General features: G+C 42.7%; 1 protein-coding gene across 1 annotated transcript; it reads left to right on the top strand.

Moving 5' to 3' along the window:
- Nucleotides 1-11028: 11028 nt before the first annotated feature.
- On the top strand, nt 11029-11871 carry LOC122553265 (probable G-protein coupled receptor 139). Its single transcript, XM_043696850.1, has one exon. The coding sequence runs from the start codon at nt 11029-11031 to the stop codon at nt 11869-11871; it is 843 nt and encodes a 280-aa protein (XP_043552785.1).
- The last annotated feature ends 11466 nt before the right edge of the window (nt 11872-23337 follow it).

Below are 23337 nucleotides of genomic sequence, written 5' to 3'. Positions count from 1 at the left end.
GCCCTCCTCGCTATCCACAACTCCACCAATCTTCGTATCTTCTGCAAATTTACTGACCCACCCTTCGTCTCCCTCATCTAAGTCATTAATAAAAATTTTTTAAAAAAACATTTTTTAAAAATTACAAACAGCAGAGGACCCAGAATTGATCCCTGCGGAACTCCACTTGTAACTGGGCTCCAGGCTGAATATTTACCATCTACCACCACTCTCTGACTTCGACCGGTTAGCCAGTTCTCTATCCAACTGGCCAAATTTCCCACTATCCCATGCCTCCTGACTTTCCGCATAAGCCTACCATGGGGAACCTTGCCAAATGCTGGCAAAAGTTAATTTAGAATATCTGGTCAGCATGAACGAGTTAGACCAAAGAGTTTGTTTCCACGCTGTGCATCTTTATGACTCTATGACCTCACTAGCTCTATGACCTCACTACCAACTTCATTTGGATCAACAATACCCACACGGTCACTTGCCATTTAATTTGTTTAGCCACTTTCTCAGATCAGTACATCCAATTGTCTTAGACACATTACGGACGATATAAATGTTGAAATGTTGTAACACTAACACCAAATTCAAGGCTTCATTCTCAATTGTGGAATATTTCTGTTGATGAGGATTCAATTTTCTGGAACATAACCATTAGATCTTTTTATGTTCCTGCTGTCTTCTTGTAAGAGTATAGCATCAACACCCACATCACTTGCATTGATAGCCATCTTGAATGGCTTTGCGTAATTAATTGTGGCTAACACTGGGCAGTGGTTAATGCAACTTTCAGGTTGTCAAATGTCTTCTGACAGTTTACTGTCCACTGACATTTTCTGCACTTCAGGAAGTCAGTCAGTGCAGCAACCACACTGTTAAAGTCCAGTGCTGATGTGGAGGTGCCAGTGCTTTGGGGTGGACAAAGTTAAAAATCACACATCACCAGGTTATAGTCCAACAGGTTTAGTTGGAAGCACTAGCTTTCAGAGTGCTGCTCCTTTCACAGGTAACTAGAAGGAGCAGCACTCTGAAAACCACTACTTCCAAATAAACCTGTTGAACAAAATCCATTATGAACTTCAGATAAAATTCCAGGAATCATAGTATTGCCCTCTTCGTCAAAGGTATGGGAACATCCTCAATAACCTTTGTTTTCACATTCCCTGTGGTCATCTGTCCATTTCCAAAAACATGGTCCAGGAACATGACTTGGGCTTTTGTGAACTGAATCTTTGCCAGGTTTATCACCAAGCCTGCCTCCTGAAGTCAATTGAGCAATTCCAATAAATTCTGCAAATGTTCCTCTCATGTCTGACTAAAAGTCATTAGGTTTTCAATGTATACCACACAATAAGATAATCCTGAATAGACTTTGAAATGTGACTGGTACATTTTCATAATAAATGGCATGACTTTAAATTAGTACTGAATTGAAAAGTGTGATCAGAAAGCTGAAATTGTCTTAAGTTTATCAGATTAAGGTACCTGCCAGTATCCTCTGAGTAAGTCCAACTTAGAAATGTAAGTTGCTTGTCCCACCTTCTCAGTGCAGTCTTCTAAATGTGGAATAGGATATGAATCAGATTTTGTAACTGCACTGACTTTGCAATAGACCACAGATAATCATTGGGTTCTATGTGGTTTTGGCACCATTACTATGGGTGAACTCCATTCATTGCAACTCGCTTTGATTATGTTGTCTTTGAACATGCATCCAATCTCTTTTGAACCTGTGCCAATTTTAGTGGATTAAGTCTATAAGGGTATTGTTTAATTGGAACAACATTTCCTTCAACTATATCATGTGTAATTAGATTATTACTTTCCAGCTTATTCCCACACATCTCTCCCTGCAATAACAATTACTCTTTAAGTTCATTTTTCCTCTGGAAGATAACTCAGTAATTTATTCCAAGTTTTGAGAACTTCCTCATTGTCCAATTTAATTGGAAGAATGTCCAATACAAAATCCTCTGAACTTGATTCTTCACGATGTGTTGTAACCAGTAATATATTCTTCTTTTGCTTTCCTTGCTTATCAAAACACCTTCTGAGCATATTGACATGACACATCCTGCGAGATTTCTTTATGTCTGGTATTTTTATCAAATAATTTACCTCACGAAATCACCCTTTGATTAGATAAATCCACTAAACCTTGCTTTTAATGGATCAACAATCACTGGAAGTAACACTAGCACTTTATCTCCACAAGTAAAATTGTGAATTTGTGATTTCTTGTCTGTTTCCTGTTTCATCATATATTGTACTACTTTCAAAGCCTGTCGAGTCAACTCATCCACCTGAATATGTGATGGTCTCCATTTCCTCATCAAGGTGTCATGTTTAAGTTAACAACATTCTGAAATAAACTCAGATTCTTCTTCTGTGTATGCTTTTTGATACAACTGCTTCAGTTTCTCATCTTTCTGTTGTAAGTCAGCTAATTTCCCTGAAATAAAAATATCCATTTTCTACTCCACCTGCTCTTGTTTCTTTTCTCAACCATTCAATCAGTCATGGTCTCGGATAATTGTATTTCAACTCCCTGATCTTTATTCTTTGATTTTTTTCCTCTTGCTTCAACTGGTGGCTTTGTGAACTTGTTACCACACAGTCAGGATGTACTTCCTGTCAAACATCAGTTGTCTGATTTTCCACTGGCTTTTCCACCACAGTAGACAGCACTCCTACCTGTGAACCTGCTATGTCATTTCCAAGGATAAATTGTATTCCTGAGCCTGGAATTTCTCCATTACTCCTACTACCACTTCTCTGTTTTTGGCATACTCCAACTCACTTTACATAATGGAATGCTTCTTGTCTCACCATGAATTCCACATATTACCACTTTTTCTATCAACAGTCCTTCTGAATTACACATCTCCGCATCTCTCAACATCAGTATGTATCTCTTGTCTCTATCTCCTGCATCTCTTAATATTGTAATGTTTTTCCCTGCTCATCCTGAGCACATGAGTAAACCTTACTCTCAGAAGTAAGTGTTTTAAGAAGATCTGGTATTTACTTCTGAACCAGCCCCTGACCAGCCCCTGTACATTCTGCTGCAGCTTTTCACCTTCCACTGTGCTTCCTTAATCACTTCAACAAAACTCATTGGCTTCTCCTGTTTTCCTATATCTGTCTTCCCAGTGATTTTTCTAAACCATCAACGCTGTGACTTCATGTGGCCCATCTCATTACAGTGAAAACACCTGAGCTTTTTCTCACCTCTCTTTCCCCCCTCAGGGGTTTCCTGTTTACCCTGTGATAAACTATCTTTACTCTCTCTTTTCCCCAATTTCGCCCATCTTATGGCAGTGAAAAAACCTGAGCTTTTTCTCACCTCCCTTTCTGCCTCATGGGTTTCCTGTTTACCTTGTGATAAACTATCTTTACTCTCTCTTTTCCCCAATTTCTGTCACTCACAGATTGAAATTGATGTTGGATGCTACACTTTGATTTATGAACCAATTCATGATCATGAGCCATTTCCACTGATAATCAGCTCTTCCACATGAGTTCTCATTGCTTCAGGAAGTGAGATTTGAACTTCTCCAAAATAATCATCTTTCTAAGAGTGTAAGATGTTTGATGTATTTTCAATGCCTTATCTACCTATCAAATTACTTTGTGTGATCATTTCAAACTCAATGTATGTTGGACCAGGGTGCCTCTTTAGATTCCTGAAACATTGTCTGTCGGCTTCTGGTACGAGTACTTCAGATCGCTTTCTTCACCCCCTCATACTCCCCAGGGACTTCCTCCGATAGTTTTGCAAATAACTCACCAGCTCTACCTACCATCTTTGTTTGAATTGACAATACCCACATGGTCACTGGTCACTTCATTTTTTAGCCACTTCCTGAAATGAAATGAAGAAGCCTTCTGCATCTTTCTTGTTGAATTTAGGTAATGCTTAGGCATATTTAAAAAGATCCCCACCAGACCTTTGTCTACAATGAGTTTGCTTGTCATCATGATCTTAGTCACTAAATGTACCTTCTGTCTTCACCTCTGCCCTTTTTTGTCGACTTTCTTCTCTAATTACCAAGTTCTGAAGATTAAGCTCTCTCTCTTTCTCTCTTTCTTCTGCTGGAGTCTTCCTCTCCTTTTCTTTTTCCTTTGCTTTTAATCGTAATTCAAACTGTTTCACTTCTTTTTAGTTTAGATTAGATTAGTTACAGTGTGGAAACAGGCCCTTCAGCCCAACAAGTCCACACTGACCCGCTGAAGTGCAACCCACCCAGACCCATTCCCCTACATTTACCCCTTCACCTAACACTACGGGCAATTTAGCATGGGCCAATTCATCTAACTTGCACATTTTTGGATTGTGGGAGGAAACTGGAGCACTCGGAGGAAACCCACACAGACACGGGGAGAATGTGCAAACTCCACGCAGTCAGTCGCTTTTTCTCTGACTTTTTCTTCTGCCAAGGTATCCTTTCCTTATCTTTTGCCTCTGATTCAAACTGATTCATTAACAATTGAATTTTAGCCGTTTCCAAAGATTCTGATGGTAGTTTTGATGATTTTAAATGTTGTGCAATTGCCACAACTACCTCCCCTTTCCTTGCAGACCCAGGCAACCCCAACTCCAGCCTCTTTACCAATTCCAAAAGCTGTGCCTTGATCACTTTTATTTAAACCCCTTTCTTCCAGCCCCAGAAAACTCTTCATAACAGAATGATCCATTACGACACAAGCCACACCCTGCTTAAACCAAATGAATTCAATACCCAAAATAAAAGGCACCAACAATTACCTCTCGTTGCCTTTGGGTCCAACAATCCTAAACCCAACCTTGAATTATAGATTTCAGTCTTGACAAGATTATGTACGAGACCAGACCGCTTCAAATTATTTTAAGAAGGTAGCCTAGACCCTAACCTTTTCTTATTTTAAAGGTAAATGTGTTCCAGGTGCAATGTGACTGATCAAACTACTCGATATTAAGCAAAACAAAATTGATTTAAAAATTAGAGTTAAAATACAACCAAAAGAAAGAGGAATTGAGAATACTTCAACTGTTGGAAAACTTAATCAAATAATCAATACAGTAAGTTTCCTTTTTTAACTGTTCCAGTATAGTAACATCCCATAAACACAGCCCTTGGCAAAAAGGCAAATTCAGACACAGACTCTCACATGCAGTTCTCCCATCCAGGAGGAAAAATATCAAGAGAAAATTCAAAGAAAGTAGCATCTAGGAGATATTCAATGTACTCCCAACTCTTTTGAGACCCCAAAGGCTTCTGATTAAAACTGAACCAAATCAGTGAAAAAAAGGAGAAAGCCTGGTGTGTGCGAGCTGGCCACACCCAGGCTGCTTCCATTGTTCCAACCTTAAAACTAACCCTAAGGCCTCGCAAATTGTTTACTTTCTGTGAGACAGCTCCGTACCTTGGCCTTCCAACTTCTCTGCAAAGAACAAGAGGAGAAAATAAACTGTTAAAGTGACAGCATCGTCACCTTGTATTCTAGACGAGTACAGCAAACGTTTGACTACCCAGCACCTGGAGGACCAGGAGTGGATTAGTTGATCAAACAATCTTGTCGATCAAGAGGTTCAAACAACCAATGTAAAAACACACTCAGTAATAGAAACGCAATATGAGGATATGCACATCACTGTTATCCTTTATTTGCTGCAAAAATCACTTCAGTAATAATGTAATGTTGCCTTAAATAAAATTTACCAACAGAGATCCTTTTCACTTTCACCTTCAGGCTTTGCGGAGATTGCGATGATATTTCAGGGATATACTTGTTGCTGGTTTATTGAAAGTGCCAGTTCACATGGTGCCGGCTAATCCAAAGTTTGCTGTGTATAAAGCAATGTTTATCCATCTGTTTATTTATAAAGACACACATTGTCAGAGGTGACTGTATTGTGGATTATATTAAGGACTAAAAATGTGGAGCTTTAGTTTAGTCTCAGGTAGATTAGAGGCTCTTAGCTTTGAAATTGATCCATGATGCCTCACATGGATTCTGCCAAAAACAAAGACTGTTGTGGTTAACCAAAGGACCCAGTTAATGCAGATTCGGAAACAGAAAATGCAAGATCAAGCAAAGTAGGCTCTCGAAAGAGAGAAGAAATCTAGATTCAGAAGACTTGCCAAGGAAATGTCTGTATGCATCAGGTGTGTTGTGATGTGTGACTGTCAATGATACCAATAACCTGCCATTTGCTTTACGCCTCTTTGGATGACACCATTCATACAAACTGGACACTGTTGTCACATGGTGCGGGTGTAAGATCGATGTAGTGCGGTGCTGCACAGCAACATGTCCGCTCCCTTGACTGATGACGGCTGGAAACCACACCAAACTGTCTGGCTTTGTGTCTGCACCAAAGGGAAGACATGACAGAAATATTGTGAGTCTTTAAGCTTTGGTTGGGGGAAAAGAATGAGAAAGGCCAGGCGTGGGAGGGACGCCTTGAGCATCCGTGTAGAGAGCACTAAGAGAACGAGCAAGGAGCCCTGAGATGGACCTGGCCCAATTGTTCTCCTTCAATCTTCCAGTGTAGGTGAAGATTGTATTGTGTAATATCTATTAAAATTAACTGTGACTGTTTGTTCAAAGACCGCAAACTAATTTCACTCTCTCTGCAACTGCACAAAATCACAGGGGAGATTTAGTTGCTTTATATAACAGATGAATGTCTGATGATTCAGATCTGTCAACAACAATTGATATCATCCTCTCTCTGAAAATGGAATTATCAACAATTGAACAGATAGCTTTCACTTACTACCATTTCCTCGCAATCTTCGGAGTTCCTGGTAAGAAGCTGAAGCAGGTTGTGTTATCTTTTCAATCCCACTTTCACTCTGTTCTTTCCCGTGATATATCTCTCAGTGTATAAACCCTCCCTCTTTCTCTCCTCATGCTGGATCCAGTTTCAGGTGTTCCTACAAGAAACAGCTCATGCTGTAATTTGTGAATTTTAGTTTAGTTCCATGAGGACTTGCGGAATCTGTGACCTGACGTGTGCTAAATGGTCCTTGTCTGGGAGGAACAGGTACTTTCAGATTTCTGGATCCCAAAGCTCTCTCTGACTGGGTTTTTAGCGCCATGTGTCTGGGTCTGTTGCTGGGTCATGGGCCTGGATTTGATGTTGGTCAGTGGGATCAGGCAGGTCGATGGGATAGTGCCCAGTCCACGTGCTCACACACCTGAACGATCTTCACAATGGGACCAAGTGCTGGTCACCCAAGTCACATGGTGCCAGGGCCCTCCTCAGTGAAGCACACGGTGAGGACAGGTATCCACTGGGAGAAGGGTCAGGCCGTGAACAGCAAGTCAGCTCTGGCCGTCATTGTACAGGGCTGTGGGGATGAGCAGGCAGCTGAGGGGAAGTGGGATTGTGTAAATATCCTTCAGCTGTGGGGAGGCAGCATTGAGAGTTCCGAACCTTTATTGTTGAGGGAGCAGGTTAGACTGTGAACTTAAACCCTGGTGTCTCCTGTGACAGTGCCATCTTTCACCAACCCCTTTGCCAAGGTGGAGATATAATCCACCCCGTCCAGGGCAGGCCTAAGGTCGAGGAGTGAGCCCTCCTCTGTGTCACAGTTATCGAGCAGATGTTGGCAGAGGCAGACAGTAGATGTGGGTGTAGCTGGTCAATGTGGTTGACGTGCTGCAAGAGGCTGAGTGAGAGAACGAGGACCAGTGGAGGTGTGGCCAAATTGACTCTGATGGAGGAGGAGGAGATGTTGCAGTTGGTCACTCACCTGGAGACTCACAGGGAGGCTGGAGGCTGAGGGGCAGGAATGGGAGTACACAAGGTAAGATTCAGAAGGACCAAGCTTACTCCAGGAAGGAAGGGCAGAAGAACAGAGATACTGTCACCATTGGCAGAGAGAGAACGTTGGCACATCCTCTGAAATGGAGATGTTTGTAACACTGTTCAATTGATTTCACAGAGAGGGCATGTGTCCTCTTAAATGATCACAGATGAAGATGTAATCATCATTAATCTCTTCTTTTTAATAACAGATTAACAGATGATCTCTGTAACCACTCCTCAGTGAGCAGTATTGCCCACTGAGGGGGAACAGGGAGCTATACAGGGGCTTTGGGCTTGTGTCTGAGGAAGCATCACATCTTGATGGGTTTGTGCACATCTGCTGAGGTGTAGGGGGGTGGGGGGTGGTCACAAGCACATCCCAATCTCGGGTGAAAGCTGATCGTGCAGCCCTCAGACACTGACAGCAATGGTGGAAGCTGACTAGATGCTGTGCCCCAGTCTGATGGTGATGAGCCTCTGGAGCTGTCTGTTGTGTGACAGATACTGGATGTGCAATCGGTTGAGCTTCAGAAGTGCTTGTACAACATCAAATGGACAGTGGAGGAGACGATCCAGGTCAGGAATACACCTTCATCAGGTGCTGTGAAGTGTGCATTCTGATTTGCAATAGGGTTTGGGTCCGTGTTTGGGTTAGTGTTAAGATTAGTGTTAGGTATAGGATTAGTGTTAGGTATAGGATTAGTGTGAGGGAATGTTTTGGGTTATGGCTAGGATCAGGGTTAAAACTGTGTGCTCAAGTTAGGGTTCGGGTTAGGGGAGGTGTTAGGATTATGGCTTGGGTTAGGGTTAGGCTCAGGGTTAGGGTTAGGGTGGGTTTAATGTTTGGTTGAATATTTCCATTAGCGTTAGTGTTAGGTTTCACTGTTAAAGTTAGGAACCCTTCAATCTATCGTTGCATTTGTGGTTTGGTTATGTTTAGGATTTTGGTTCGAATTCAGGAAAGGGTAAAGCATGTTTGAGGTCTATGGTTAGGGTAATGGTTAGCAATGTGGTGAGGATTAGGTTTGGAAGTGGGATTCTGTTTCGTGTTCAGGTTAGGTTTCAGGTTTGGTTGGGGTTACAGTTAGGGTTAGGCATAGGATGAGGGTTAAGGTTAGGGCTTGCTTGAAGGTGAGGATGAGGTTTGGGTCGTTTTGGTTCAAGATGTGTGTAAAAGTCCGGGATCGAGTTAAGGTTACTGTGATCCATTGCACTGTCACAGAACTCAAGGAGCAAGAGAAAAGAGGATGGAATTATCTGAACTCATTGCCAGGTCATTGTCTCTCAGTTATGAAAGTACAGAGGGCCAAGTGAGCCTCAGAGTGGGACATGTGGTGGAGCAGTCACCATCGGGAAGTACCTGTCAGGGCACTCCTGATGGGGACAGTTACTCCTCTACCCTCTGCCACTGACACCAGTGCTTCAGAGAGCCATGGTGATGAAGGAGGTCCCTGACACTGTGAAGGAGAGCCTCACCATGTCAGGGTCCAGACAGACTCAGCCAAACAGAGGACCACCCTCAAGGCCATTCCAGACAAAAGGATGTTAGAGTCAGCCGCCTGCCCTCAGGACAACTGGCAGCACATGGGGAAGGATACAGTGCAGCAGGCAGGAACAATGTAAGAAATCACACTGAGTCTGTATGGGAGAACACGGGGAATAATTTATGATGTCTTTACAGGAATGGTATTGCTGATAACCTTCATTAAATACATGCACATGAGGATGGATGTGTAGTTATTGCTGTTGTTCGTTTGGCTGGTCTTGGGGATGGATGTTGACTTGAGGGTTTACTAACCTGGGCTTGTTGATGGTGTGTGTCCCAACATCCTTTTCAGTACCTGCCTTACCTTTGCCATATACACAATGGTCCTGTCACTGGTCATAGCTTGAGGTGACATTGTGGTGTTGAGCAGGATGTTAATCCTTTTGCCAGATAGACTTGGAGTTTGCGAGAATCTTATTGCAATACGATATAACATCTGATTTGTGTTGTTTTGCTGAGTTCATGAGCCATCTCTGCAATAGACAGCCATTCCCTCCCAGAATCTATCTCTCCAAAGACTATGGTACATTGTCCACTGTGGAACCGAGAGGTGTTGAAGGTTGTATGGGTCATGACCCCTCCCTGGAATAGACACAGATACCTGGAGAAGCTTTTGTCAATAATTGCTGACTAATTGGACACTTAGGGAGTGAACCCCTTTAATATTTACAAATGCCCCGGGTTGTCTCACTAAAACCTGAACAGCAACATGCTTGTAATCGATGACACCTTCCAGTTTTGAGAATCCAGCAAGATTCCTGAATCCTGTGGCCATCTTCCTGTCTGGTGAACCTTATCTGTGGTGAACGTGATGTAGGTGTGAGCACACCAAACCCTTGCCAATGTTCCCTCCATCATACAGTGTTGTACAGGAGCTTACAGCCCACTGTAAACATCTCAATCTAATGCTTACAAAGAGCTGGAGGCACAAACGCTCAGTGCCATGGGTGATCATTAAAACTCAGTTTAAAACTAAAATGAATGATTACAAAGAGCTGGAGGCATGAAAGCCGCAGACACTGAACACCCATCAGGGAATTGGAACTGATTTGTCACAAAGACTCCCTGGAGAGTGTCTCAAAGCCCCTAACATCATACTGCTGGGAAAGCCTTCTCCCCATACTGATTTGTGTGTGCAATCTCTGTAAAATAGAATGGATCCTGTACAATTGTGGTCAGTTGAGCTGAGAAAGAGCTTCAATTTTTTAAAGTTTGTCAATGTTCAAAGGAGGCAGCCCATTCCCAAACCCCACCCTCACCCACTCTTCTGTTTAGTTATAGACAGACATAAGGCAAAGTTGTGGAGGGGGGGGGGGGGGGGGAACACCCACTCAATTCATTCCTGTAAAGGGATTCTGGTTTGAGAAAGAAATTTGCTTCCTTCCAATCTGTGCAATATTTCTTCACATTTGTGAGTTTGCCTGATGGGAAATTCAGTAAATGCATGTGGATGGAAGAAATAATATCTCAATATTGTAAGATGAAGTCAGTGGGAGGAAACACGTGCAGTATGAACCTCAGTGTAAACCCATTGGGCCAAAAAGTGGTTTCATGCTGTAAGCTCCAAGCAACGTTGTGTTACTAATCTGAGGATTCTGCTCTTTTCTTTGTAGCTAACCTTCTGACAATTGTCCTTCTAATTCGTGGAGGCTGTGGTCTGTCCAAAGGGATCTCTCTTTATTTGGTGGGTATGACGACAGTTGATCTCCTGGTCATTATTTCCAATGTGATAATCTACTACATGCTTTACTACTATTTCCCATTTTCATTTCTACACTTCACCTCAATAAGGAGCATCAATGAGGTGATCAACTACACAGCTGTTGACTGCTCTGTTTGGCTCACGGTCGCTTTCACTGTCGATCGCTTTGTCCTCATTTGTTGCCAGAGGTTGAGAGCAAAGTATTGCAGGGAGGAAACTGCAGCTGTGGTTACAGTGATTGTAATGATAATTTTCTCATTCAAAAACATCCCCGTGTACTATGCTTTTGAGCCAATCTATATAATTAACAATGTGGAATGGGGTGCTCATTTAAAACCGGACTATTTTACCTTACCAGAATGGATAACCTTTGACTGGCTTGATACAATTTTAAACCCACTATTGCCATACTTTCTCATTTTACTGCTCAATGCACTGACTGTTCGACACATTGTGATGGCCAATCGAACCCGCAGAGCTCTGCAAGGTCAACGCAACACCCAGAACAGCGACGATCCAGAGATGCAGAGCCGAAGGAAATCCATCACTTTATTGTTCGCCATTTCTGGCACTTTCATCGTGCTGTGGATGCCATACGCTATATTTTTCCTCATTTCTAGAATTACAGATACATTTTATGAACCAGATCATTATATGGATCCCTTACTTATTGCAGAATATACTGGCGATATGTTTCAACTGCTGAGTTCCTGTACAAACACATGCGTTTATGCATTCGCTCAGTCTAAATTCAGAGAACAGTTGCGAATTGCAATAATGTCTCCATTCCTTGCAATTATTAAATGCGTCAAATACTTTTTCATTGCATGACTGGTAAAAAGGTTGCAAAGCATTCATATCAATCTATATTATCCTGTGTACAATTGTTCCTCATCGTTCGATGTTAACTGTAAATAATAGTCTTCACTCTGTGCTGATATTCTCACCTCTGCATCACAGGGTCATGTGATCAAGCACATGACTGAGGCTGACAGAATTCCACTTCAGATGAGCTGGTAACACTACACCAGTCCACGCTCCTCATTGGGTGTAACATTTCCCACAGCCCTCCTTTGAGGACTAGCAGTGATGTCATCCATGGTCTTCTGGCTAATACTTATCCTCTAACCACCATCGCTGACAGCAGATTGTTTGATCATTTCTCTTATTGTTGAATGTGAGGTCTCTCTGTGTACAGATTAATTGCTGCATTACAACAATGACTCATTTTTAAATTACCGTGTGGTTTGTGTAGGTTTCTTTCTTTACTTCCAGGATGTGTGTCTTGATGGCTAGGCCTGTATTTATTGCCTGTCTCGAATTGCCTTTCAAAAGGTGGTAGTGACGTGCTGCAGTCCTGCTTTCGGGTGACCCACGATGATCAAAGTGAGGGAATTCCAGCAGCTTGATGTAGCAATAGTGAAGGAGATAGTTCCATATGGAAGATTAAAAAAGCCGTATTAGAATGTGCAACCTGCTCAGGGGGTGGTTGAGAAGAAACTGCCAGATTACTTTCAAGGATTTTCTTGCAAGGGTAACGTTTACTTCAGTATGCTAGGAGGAGCAGGTAAAGAAATTAAATTTTAAAAGATACAGAAGCAAGTCAATCTTTGCTGGTGAGAGATGAGGAGATATGTGGTATGTCGCAGAAGAAGTATTGCCAAGAAACGTGGTAACATGTGGCATTCATGGTGAGAAGAGCAGTGTTCCATTATATTAAGTGAAGTTGGTGAGTCAGGTGGCAAATGGAGAAGTGTTGGTTGGAATAATAGAGAAATTCTTGGTTCCAGGAATACAATTTATCCTTGGTAATGATATAGCTCAAACACAGGTGGGAGTGAAGCCTACTGTGGTTGAAAAGCCAGTGGAAAACCAGACAACTGGTGTTACAGGAAATATATCCTGGGATTTTTCCTGACTGCGTGTTAACAAGGTCACAAAGCCACAGGTTCAAGTAAGAGGAGAAATCAAAGAATAAAGATGCAGAGGTTGAAAGTACAATTATCAGAAACCATGCTTGATTAAACAGTTGAGAAAAGAAACACGAACAAGTGGAGGACAAAGTGGATACTTTTCTTTCAGAGCAATTAACTGAATTATAACAGGAAGATGAAAAACTAAAGATTTGTAATAAAAGGCACATACAGAAGAAAAATCTTAATGTGTGCTAGAATGTCACTATCTTTAAAATGACATCTTGATGAGGAAATGGAGGCCATATTCAGGTGGATATGAAATGGGCAGAAGTTCATCAAGTTATATTACCATTGGGTTATAAAAAGGAGGTGTTGTGGATAGCACATGAATTTCCCATTGGAGGCTATTTGGAAGTAAGGAAAACTCAAGCCAAAATACAAAGGCATTTTTATTGGCCTGCATGGTTAAAATTTGTGAGTCATGTCATAAGTGTCAGTAATGGATGTATCTACTAGATTTCCAGAGGGCGTTCCATTACGCAGTATCTTGCTTTGAAGAACTGTAGAATATTTACTCAAATTTTTTAAAACTAGAAATGGACTACTCACAGAAATACAATTCGATCAAGGGGCAGATATTACATCAAAATTATACAATGAAGTTACCAATAACTGAAGAATAAAACAATTTAAGTCCACTGAGAATCACATGGAGCATTAGAATTGTGGCTGCAAACTTTGAAGACCATGTTGACAGCTTATAGTCATAACGATTTAGAGGATTGTGATAAAGAAACTCCATTTGTACTTTTTGCAGTTAGGAGTGCACCTGATAAAGTAACTACATTCAGTCCATTTTGATGAGTTTTTTAGCCATGAGATGAAACGGTCAGTGAAATTAATTACTGAGACATTGGTCATTGGATAACTTCCAGAGGGAAATTAAAATGACCTGAAAGAGTTATTACAAACACATGGGGTGATATGTGGAAATAAGCTTGGAAGTACTAATCTGATTGTGCATGATGTAGATAGAGGAAATGCTGTTCCCATTAAACAACATGCTTATAGATTTAACCCTCCAAATTTGGAACAGGTTCAAAAAAAGATTGACTGCATGCTGAAAGACAATATAATCAAGCAAGTTGCAGTGAATGGAACTCCCCCATAGTGATGCTGCCAAAATCAGATGGTACCCAATGATCAAGTGCAGATTGTCACAAAGTCTGATTCATATCCTATTCCACGTTTGGAAGACTGTATTGAGAAGGTGGGATAAGCAACTTATATTTCTAAGTTGGACTTACACAGAGGATACTGGCAGGTACCTTTATCTGAAAGAGTGAAGAAAATTCTGGCTTTTGTGATGCCAAATGGACTGTATCAGCTTAAAGTCATGCCATTTGCAATGAAAAATGTGCTAGCCACATTTCAAAGGTGAATCAACAAAGACATTTCAGGATTGCCCAGTGGTGTTGATGACCTGGTGATTTTTGTCACATGTGGAAGGAACATTTGGACCATCAATCGGAATTGTTCAATGGACTTTGGGAGGTAGGTTTGGTGATAAACCCAGTGAGTGAGTTCCAAAAAGCCCAAGTCATGTTTTTGGGCTATGTTATTGGACACAGACAGATCGTCCCATGGGATGTGAAAGCAAAGGTTATTGGGGAGTTTCCCATACCATCGACACTGATGTTAGTACTATTATTTCTGAGGCTGAATCGTTTTCATCAGAAGTTCTTGCCAAATTTTAGCTGTATGGTTGCTCCACTGGCTGAATTATTGAAGAAGTGCAGAAATGTTCAATGGACAACAGACTGTCAGAAGACAGCCTGAAAATTGTGTTATCCACCGCCCTAGAGTTAGCCACACCTAATCACATAAAGCCATTCAAAATGGCTATTGATGCGAGTCATGTGAGTGTCAATGCTGAACACTTGGAAGAAGATAACAAGAAGATAAAAAGATCTATTGGACATTTTTCCAGAAAATTGGAGAATAATCAACAGAAATATTCCACAATTGAGAAGGAGACCTTGAGCTTGGTGATGGCATTGCAACATTTCAACACTTACGTTATCAGTAATGTGTCTGAGACAATTGTATATACTGATCATAATCCCTTAAGGTTTTTGGAAAGAAATATGGATAAAAATTCCAGGTTCTTTCAATTCAACTTGCTATTGCAGGCATTGAATTTGGAAATCACATACGTAATTGCTGACGTGTTGTCATGACTTTGATGAAGGAAGACAGAGTTGTCCTGTGGTGGGATAAAACAGACTGAAATGCACTGTAGTAATGCTGAGAGTCAGTGTAATGTAGATGCATCCTGGGGTACTAATAGTGTCAGACTAAAGGTTTTCAAAAATGAAGCCATCTTTGTAGATTAATGGTGTATTTTTAAGTGGGGAGGTGTGATGATGCTTTGGCTTTAAAAGATACATTCTATACTTTTTTTAATGAAGAAAGGTTGAGACAGAGGTGCTGCAAAGTCTGCTCCAAACCCAACAGAGTAGCAGCTTGTGAAGGCTTAGGATTTTTAAAAAGTTGGAATAATAGAAGCAGCCTGAATGGTTGGGGTCAAGCTCCAGCTGCACCAGGACTTTTAGCTTTACCTTTCTGTGGTTGCTGGGGTCTTGAAGCTCTTGTCCCTCTCTCTGTTACAGCTAAAAACTGGGGTTCTCTTCCTGCTACTAGAATTGCATGTGAGACAATCTGTTTTATTGGATATGCGTTTGCCAAGTTTGTTTTTATGGAATGTTATTATATTGGAACATTTTATGAACAGTAGTTAATAATATCTATTAATTTAAGCATTTCAATCATGTTAAAGTTAAGCCAATTCTTTCATTTTTATTTTGTCTGTATTTTAACTGTCAAGTAAAAATAAAGTGTGTCTTGCTTAACTTCAATTAGCTTGACCAATCAAATTACATCTGCAATTCAATGCCTTACACTTACCTTTAAGATAAGAAATTGTTAGGTTCTGGACTGTCTTCTTAATATATTCTGAGAGGGTTTGATCTGGACCATAACACAAGTGAGAAAATTCCGAATCAGGCATGTGATAAACAGACCATGGCAGGAAGAGATAGAGCGTGTATCCAAGACTAAACCAATAGATAAGGCTGGAGGTTTCCAAAAGTAATAAAAGTACAGATCTGAAAGCTCAGTATCTGCATATGCACAACATTTGGAACAAGACAGATGAACTGAGAGTTCAAATAGAAATAAATAAGTAAGATCTGATAGTCATTACTGAGACACAGCTGCGGGATAACACAGACCTGCAATTCTGGTCTCCCAGTTAGAGGAAGAATGTTGTAAAATTTAAAAGGGCTCAGGAAAGGTTTACAAGGATGTTGCCTGAGTTGGAGGATTTGAGCTGCAGGGAGAGGCTGAATAGGCTGGGGCTATTTCCCCTGGAGCATTGGAGGCTGAGGGGTGACCTTATCCAAGTTTAAAAAAACATGAGGGGCATGGATAGTGTAAAAAGACAAGAATTTTTTGTTTTCTCCTGGGGTGGGGGAGTCCAATACTAGAAAGCATATGTTTTAGGTGAGAGGAAAGATTTAAATGGGAACTACGGGGCAATTTTTTCATGCAGAAGGTGCTATGTGTATGGAATGAGCTGCCAGAGGATGTGGTGGAGACTGGTAAATTACAATATATAGAAGGCATCGGAATGGGCGCATTTATAGGAAAGATTCAGAGGGATATGGGCCAAATGCTGGCAAATGGGACTAGATTTATTCAGGCTATTTGGTTAGCATAGATGAGTTGAACTGAAGGGTCGGTTTCCATGCTGTACACATCCATGACTGTGAGTCTGTGAGAAAGGCTGCAAGACATTTGTGTGAGTGGTGCAGAAGCCCTTGAACAGCAACATGACAGAAATGGTATGTAATTGTTGCCAAAATCAACTTATGATCTAGACTTCTGATCGACTGCATTTTGCTTACCCTGTTGATGTTCTTTTTGCTGCCATGTGTTCATGTTTAACCATTTCTCTTCTGTCTGCCTTTATCATGTCTGAGTGCATGTATTTGGATTTTACATTAGATTTCCTAGTATGGAAACAGGCCGTTCAGCCCAACCAGTCCACACCGACCCTCTGAGGAGTAACCCACCCAGACCCATTTCCCTCTGACTAATGCACCTGGCACTATGGACAATTTAGCATGGCCTGTTCACCTGACCTGCATATCTTTGGACTGTGGGAGGAAACTGGAGCACCTGGAGGAAACCCACACAGACACGGGGAGAATGTGCAAACTCCACACAGACAGTCATCCGAGGCTGGAATTGAACCTGGGACCATGGCACTGTGAGGCAGCAGTGCTAACCATTGAGCCACCCATTTAAAGGGCATAGTTTAAATTGCATGGTAGTAGATTATCAATCCTTTCTTATTCTCTGTTCTTGTTAAAATTTTGTGTTATAATTAACAGAGTAATTTTTTTGTTAATGACAAAACCTGGCAGGAATTGTCCTGAGTGGCAGTCAGTCAGGCAAATCAGTGCTCACCAGATTTTGGCGGCTTCATCAGGATTTTATACATTTCTACATTTTGCGACAGCTGGTGTAAGAGTGAGACACAACTGTCCTCACTCTCCTCCCAGCTGAGTTGTGATAAATGAAGGTGGCAAATTATGAAAGGGGAAGGTCAACAGAAATGCAGTGATCGATGTGTGAGGGGATTCTTCAGAACGTACATAATAGACACAATCCAACAAGAGAGGGTGAGGGTAACTCAAAAGGTTAAGGTATTGACAGCTTAAAGAAAAAGCATATCATTGCACAAAGATGGGAACCAATGTAGAGGACTGGACAGAATATTAAAATCAGCAAAGTACCATTGAGAGATTAATGAGTAGGAAAAGTTTAGAGTATAAGAGAAAAATAGCTAGAAATATAAAAGAGCTGTAAAGTGTTAATACAAGTATTTTATAAAAGAAAAAGAGTTGGCAAAATGAAAGTTGGTCCCATAGACAGGGAGTCTGGGAAAGAAAGGAGAAGACAGATGAATTGAAAAGGTATTTTGGATCAGTCTTCAATGCAAGTGATACAATTAACATCCCCCAAACTAGCTGTAACTAGGAAATGGAAAGGAAGGATGGACTCAAAAAAAAGTGAAAGCAACAGCCAAGTGTGACTGAGCAAATGGTTGGAACTGTGGGCTCACAAATCCCTGAGTCCTGCTGCTGTTTACCCGCAGGTCTTTATATATATTTTATGCGCTGTTTCTAATATTTCAAATTTCCTGAGATTCTGTCACAGGAAAGTATTAAAATCTATCATTAAACATTTTACGGCAGGGCATTTTGAGAAATTGATGCTAATCAGGCGGAGTCAACATGTTTTTGTGAAAAAGACATTATGTTTCCCCAATATATTGCAGTTCTTCGAAGAAGCACCATGTGCTCTATGTAAAGAAAGATGTCCTATGTCTAGATTTTCAGAAGGCATTTGAGAAAGTGCCATGTCAAAGGCTATTGTGGAAAACAAAGGTTCATAGTGCCAGAGGCAATATATTGGCATGGACAGAAGATTAGCAAGATAACATGAAGTGGAGAGTGGGCATAAGTGAATCATTTTCTGGGTGGCAAGATTTCATATGTGGTGGCTCAGTGGTTAGCACTGCTGCCTCACAGTGCCAGGGACCCGGGTATGATTCCCGCCTTGGGTGATGATCTGTGTGGAGTTTGCACATTCTCCCAGTGTCTGTGTGGGTTTCCTCCATGTGCTCTGGTTTTCTCCCACAATCCAAAGTTGTGCAAGTCAGGTGAATTGGCCATGCTAAATTGCCCATAGTGTTAGGTACATTAGTCAGGGGTGTATATAGGGTAGTGGAATGGGTCTGGGTGGGTTACTCTTCAGAGGGTCAGTGTGGACTTGTTGGGCTGAAGGAGCACAGCAGTTCAGGCAGCATCCGAGGAGCAGTAAAATCGACGTTTCAGGCAAAAGCCCAAGTCAAGGGGACAGTGCGGAGCTGGAAGTTTGAAACTAAGATGAGGTGGGGGAAGGGGAAATGAGGAAGCGGTTGAAGTCCACATTGATGCCCTGGGGTTGAAGTGTTCCGAGGCGGAAGATGAGGCGTTCTTTCTCCAGGCGTCTCGTGGTGAGGGAGCGGCAGTGAAGGAGGCCCAGGACCTCCATGTCCTCGGCAGAGTGGAAGGGGGAGTTGAAATGTTGGGCTACAGGGCAGTGTGGTTGATTGGTGTGGGTATCCCAGAAATGTTTCCTAAAGCGCTCTGCTAGGAGGTGTCCCATCTTCCCAGTGTAGAGGAGACAGCATCGGGAGCAACGGATACAATAAATGATATTAGTGGATGTGCAGGTAAACCTTTGATGGATGTGGAAGGCTCCTTTAGGGCCTTGGATGGAGGTGAGGGAGGAGGTGTGGGCGCAGGTTTTGCAATTCCTGCAGTGGCAGGGGAAGGTGCTAGGATGGGAGGGTGGGTTGTAGGGGGGCGTGGACCTGACCAGGTAGTCGCGGAGGGAACGGTCTTTGCGGAAAGCGGAAAGGGGTTGGGGAGGGAAATATATCTCTGGTGGTGGGGTCTGTTTGGAGGTGGCGGAAATATCGGCAGATGATTTGGTTTATGCAAAGATTGGTAGGGTGGAAGGTGAGAACCAGGGGCGTTCTGTCCTTGTTACGGTTCGAGGGATGAGGTCTGAGGGTGGAGGTGTGGGATGTGGACGTGATACGTTGGAGGGCATCTTTAACCATGTGGGAAGGGAAATTGCGGTCTCTAAAGAAGGAGGCCATCTGGTGTGTTCTGTGGTGGAACTGATCATCCTGGGACCACATCCATCAAAGTTTTACCTGCACATCTACCAATATCATTTATTGTATCCGTTGCTCCCGATGTGGTCTCCTCTACATTGGGGAGACTGGACGCCTCCTAGCAGAACGCTTTAGGGAACATCTCCGAGACACCCGCACCAATCAACCACACCACCCTGTGGCCCAACATTTCAACTCCCCCTCCCACTCTGCCGAGGACATAGAGGTCCTGGGTCTCCTTCACCACCGCTCCCTCACCACCAGACGCTTGGAGGTAGAACGCCTCATCTTCCACCTCGGAACACTTCAACCCCAGGGCATCAATGTGGACTTCAACAGTTTCCTCATTTCCCCTTCCCCCACCTCACCCCAGTTTGAAACTTCCAGATCAGCACTGTCCTCATGACTTGTCCGGACTTGTCCTACCTGCCTATCTCCTTTTCCACCTATCCACTCCACCCTCCTCCCTGACCTATCTCCTTCATCCCCTCCCCCACTCACCTATTGTGCTCTATGCTACTTTCTCCCCACCCCCACCCTCCTCTCATTTATCTCTCCACGCTTCAGGCTCTCTGCCTGTATTCCTGATTAAGGGCTTTTGCCTGAAATGTCGATTTTACTGCTCCTCGGATGCTGCCTGAACTGCTGTGCTCTTTCAGCACCACTTATCCAGAATCTGGTTTCCAGCACCTGCAGTCATTGTTTTTAACCTTGTTGGGCTGAAGGGCCTGTTTCCATACTGTAGGGAATCTAATCTAATCGTGTGTTTTGCCACAAGGATCAGTGCTGGTGCTGTAACTGTTTAAAATGCAGAGATAGAGACGTATGAAGTGAATGAGGGTATGGTAGCTACATTTGCTGATGGTGCAAAGATGGGTTGGAAAGTAATTTGTGACGAGGACATTGTGAGACTAAAATTGGATATAGATAGGTGAGTGTATTCCTAAAAAACCTGGCGCCACAGGAATATTTTGAACAGCACCGTCAAGATGTAGTCAAAGACACCCACGTATTTCCAAGTACTGGGAGAGAGCACAGCAACAGGAATAATGACCCAAAATTCCCTGGTCCCTCGAGACAGCAGTCTCCAACTGCACCAACTGTGCCACTCCTGGACAAGAGAGGAAAGAACCTGCTCTTTTCCAGACAAACAATGAGAACTTCTCAATATTGATCTCTCTCAGTGTCAGAGGTTGGTCTTCCTCATTGCAATCACCTATTATTTCTGAAGCTTTCAACTACAGAAACTCCAATTGACTATTCTCATAGAATGTGATAGAATCTTTAAAAATCATGTGTGGAATGGACCACAATGTCACACTTTGTCAAGAAACTCTTTGTCAAGCCTCCCCATGGTAGTGCACTGGAAATCAGGTTCTGCTATTCCAGCATCATCACCAAAGTTGAAGGTTTTAACTGAAACTCGGCAAGAAAAGGTAAGCTCTGTTTATTCAGTTTAAAGCGGCTTACTGCAGAGAACAGAGAGTGAGAGAGAGAGAGAGACAGAGAGAGGGAGAGAGAGGGAGAGGGAGAGAGAGGGAGAGTCTCTTCTGGTCTGACAAAGCTCTCTGTCTGATTCATGATTCAAGCTGTTCAACTCCCTGACAACCAATCGCATTGTTGTTGGCAGGCAGAGGATCTTTATCGTTGATCCTACCAAGTGGTCAGTATTCCACTTGGGCTGCTCCATCTGCAAAACACTGGTCCATTTCTCTGTCACTCCTGTCACAGCTTCATCAATCCCTAACCACAGACAACCCATGAATACAATTCACAGTGCACTTTCCGATGTAATTGCAGACGGGCCTTCCTCCTCGCAGCCTGGGGTCCAGAACACACCTTTCCAGTGAACAGCAGTTTCACTTTCCTTCTTTCCATCTAATCTATTGCTTTTGCTGTTCACAATGTAATCGCCTCTATATTAATGAGATTAACCATATATGCTTTGTGGAGCCCTGCTGCTTTGTCCACAAGAGTAATCCCAATCTTTGGGTGGTTTGCCATGTTAATAAACCACTTTGCTGTCAAGCTAACAATGCTGTCCAAGTCCTGCTGCAAAGTTGGCCCAACAGAAGCCTCATTGTCTGCTTGAGGACTTTACATTCTTCAGCACTGAGTATTGAGTTCGAATTTGAGACCATTTGCTTTGCCCTCCATTTTGATTAAACGCCTTCCCTATTGTGTCATTCCCATACGCCTTCACTCTGTTAGTTCCTCACTCCATTCCCTCCTCACTCTGGTTTAGACTCACTGTGATGTACTCTCAATCTTGAAAACTCACATCTGCCTCTCTTCATTAATCTCTCACCCTGCATCATAGCCTCTCACTAGGGATTACGTTGTAACAAATTTAAATTGGCAGCTTCCAATATATTCCCCCTCCCACTCCACCAAGGACATGCAAGTCCTTGGACTCCTCCATCGCCAGACCATAGCAACACGACGGTTGGAGGAAGAGCGCCTCATCTTCCACCTAGGAACCCTCCAACCACAAGGGATGAACTCAGATTTCTCCAGTTTCCTCATTTCCCCTCCCCCCACCTTGTCTCAGTCAAATCCCTCGAACTCAGCACTGCCTTCCTAACCTGCAATCTTCTTCCTGACCTCTCTGCCCCCACCCCACTCCGGCCTATCTCCCTCACCTTGACCTCCTTCCACCTATCGCATTTCCAACGCCCCTCCCCCAAGTCTCTCCTCCCTACCTTTTATCTTAGCCTGCTGGGCACACTTTCCTCATTCCTGAAGAAGGGCTTATGCCCGAAACGTCGATTCTCCTGTTCCTTGGATGCTGCCTGACCTGCTGCGCTTTTCTAGCAACACATTTTCAGCTTCCAATATAAACCTAGATTTAGGAATCTTGTGCAGTTGTCAGGCCATGAGATGAGATCCACACACATGAGCACACAGGGACAAGGGTTCATAGAATTATACAATCATAGAAACCATATGGTGTGGAAACAGACCTTTTGGCCCAATGAGTCCACAATGACCCTCCAAAGACAGAGAAAAGGACCAGTATATTGCAGATGGAGTGTCCCAAATGGAATACTGACCAGGGCAGGAGGGGTAGATGTGTTTGGTGGGTGCCAGACCCACCCTCTACTGTTTCGCTGTAACTCTCCATTTCCTATGGCTAATGCACCTAACCTCCACATCCCCAGCATAGCCAATCCACTCAACCTGCACATGTTTGGACATGGAGTTGTCAGAGTTTGCAGCAACCAAAAGGAAGGAGAATCCATGAAATGTTTCTCAAAGGGACAAAAGTACGGGGAAAGGAGCAAGAGAAATGGGTGTGAGTGGATCAATCTGACAGGAGCCAAGGCAGGTCTGAGAAGTTCAATGGTCATTTTTCTGTTGCCAGTTTCTTAATTCAATGTTTTTGCTCCAGTGTTTGGTCTTTACTTTATCAAGCGACTGTACATCAGTTCTGTTTCTCTTCACCGCCATACATTAAACTCAGTGAGTTAACCTGTTTACTCCAATGGCTGGAACTAATTACAACAGCTTCGTCAGCCTCTTGGGCTCAGTGAGTGTCACTCACCTGGATTCAAAAATGGCTTCACTGACCGAGTAAGCTCAGAG

The sequence above is a fragment of the Chiloscyllium plagiosum genome, chromosome 9 (assembly GCF_004010195.1).
Source record: "Chiloscyllium plagiosum isolate BGI_BamShark_2017 chromosome 9, ASM401019v2, whole genome shotgun sequence".
NCBI classification, from domain to species: Eukaryota; Metazoa; Chordata; class Chondrichthyes; order Orectolobiformes; family Hemiscylliidae; genus Chiloscyllium; species Chiloscyllium plagiosum.
The sequence above is the reverse complement of the archived record's forward strand: the minus strand, read 5'-3'. Positions and strand labels throughout refer to the sequence as shown.

Coding starts and splice junctions, on each gene's coding strand:
- LOC122553265 (XM_043696850.1), top strand. CDS start 11,029: ATGACGACAGTTGATCTCCTGGTCATTATTTCCAATGTGATAATCTAC.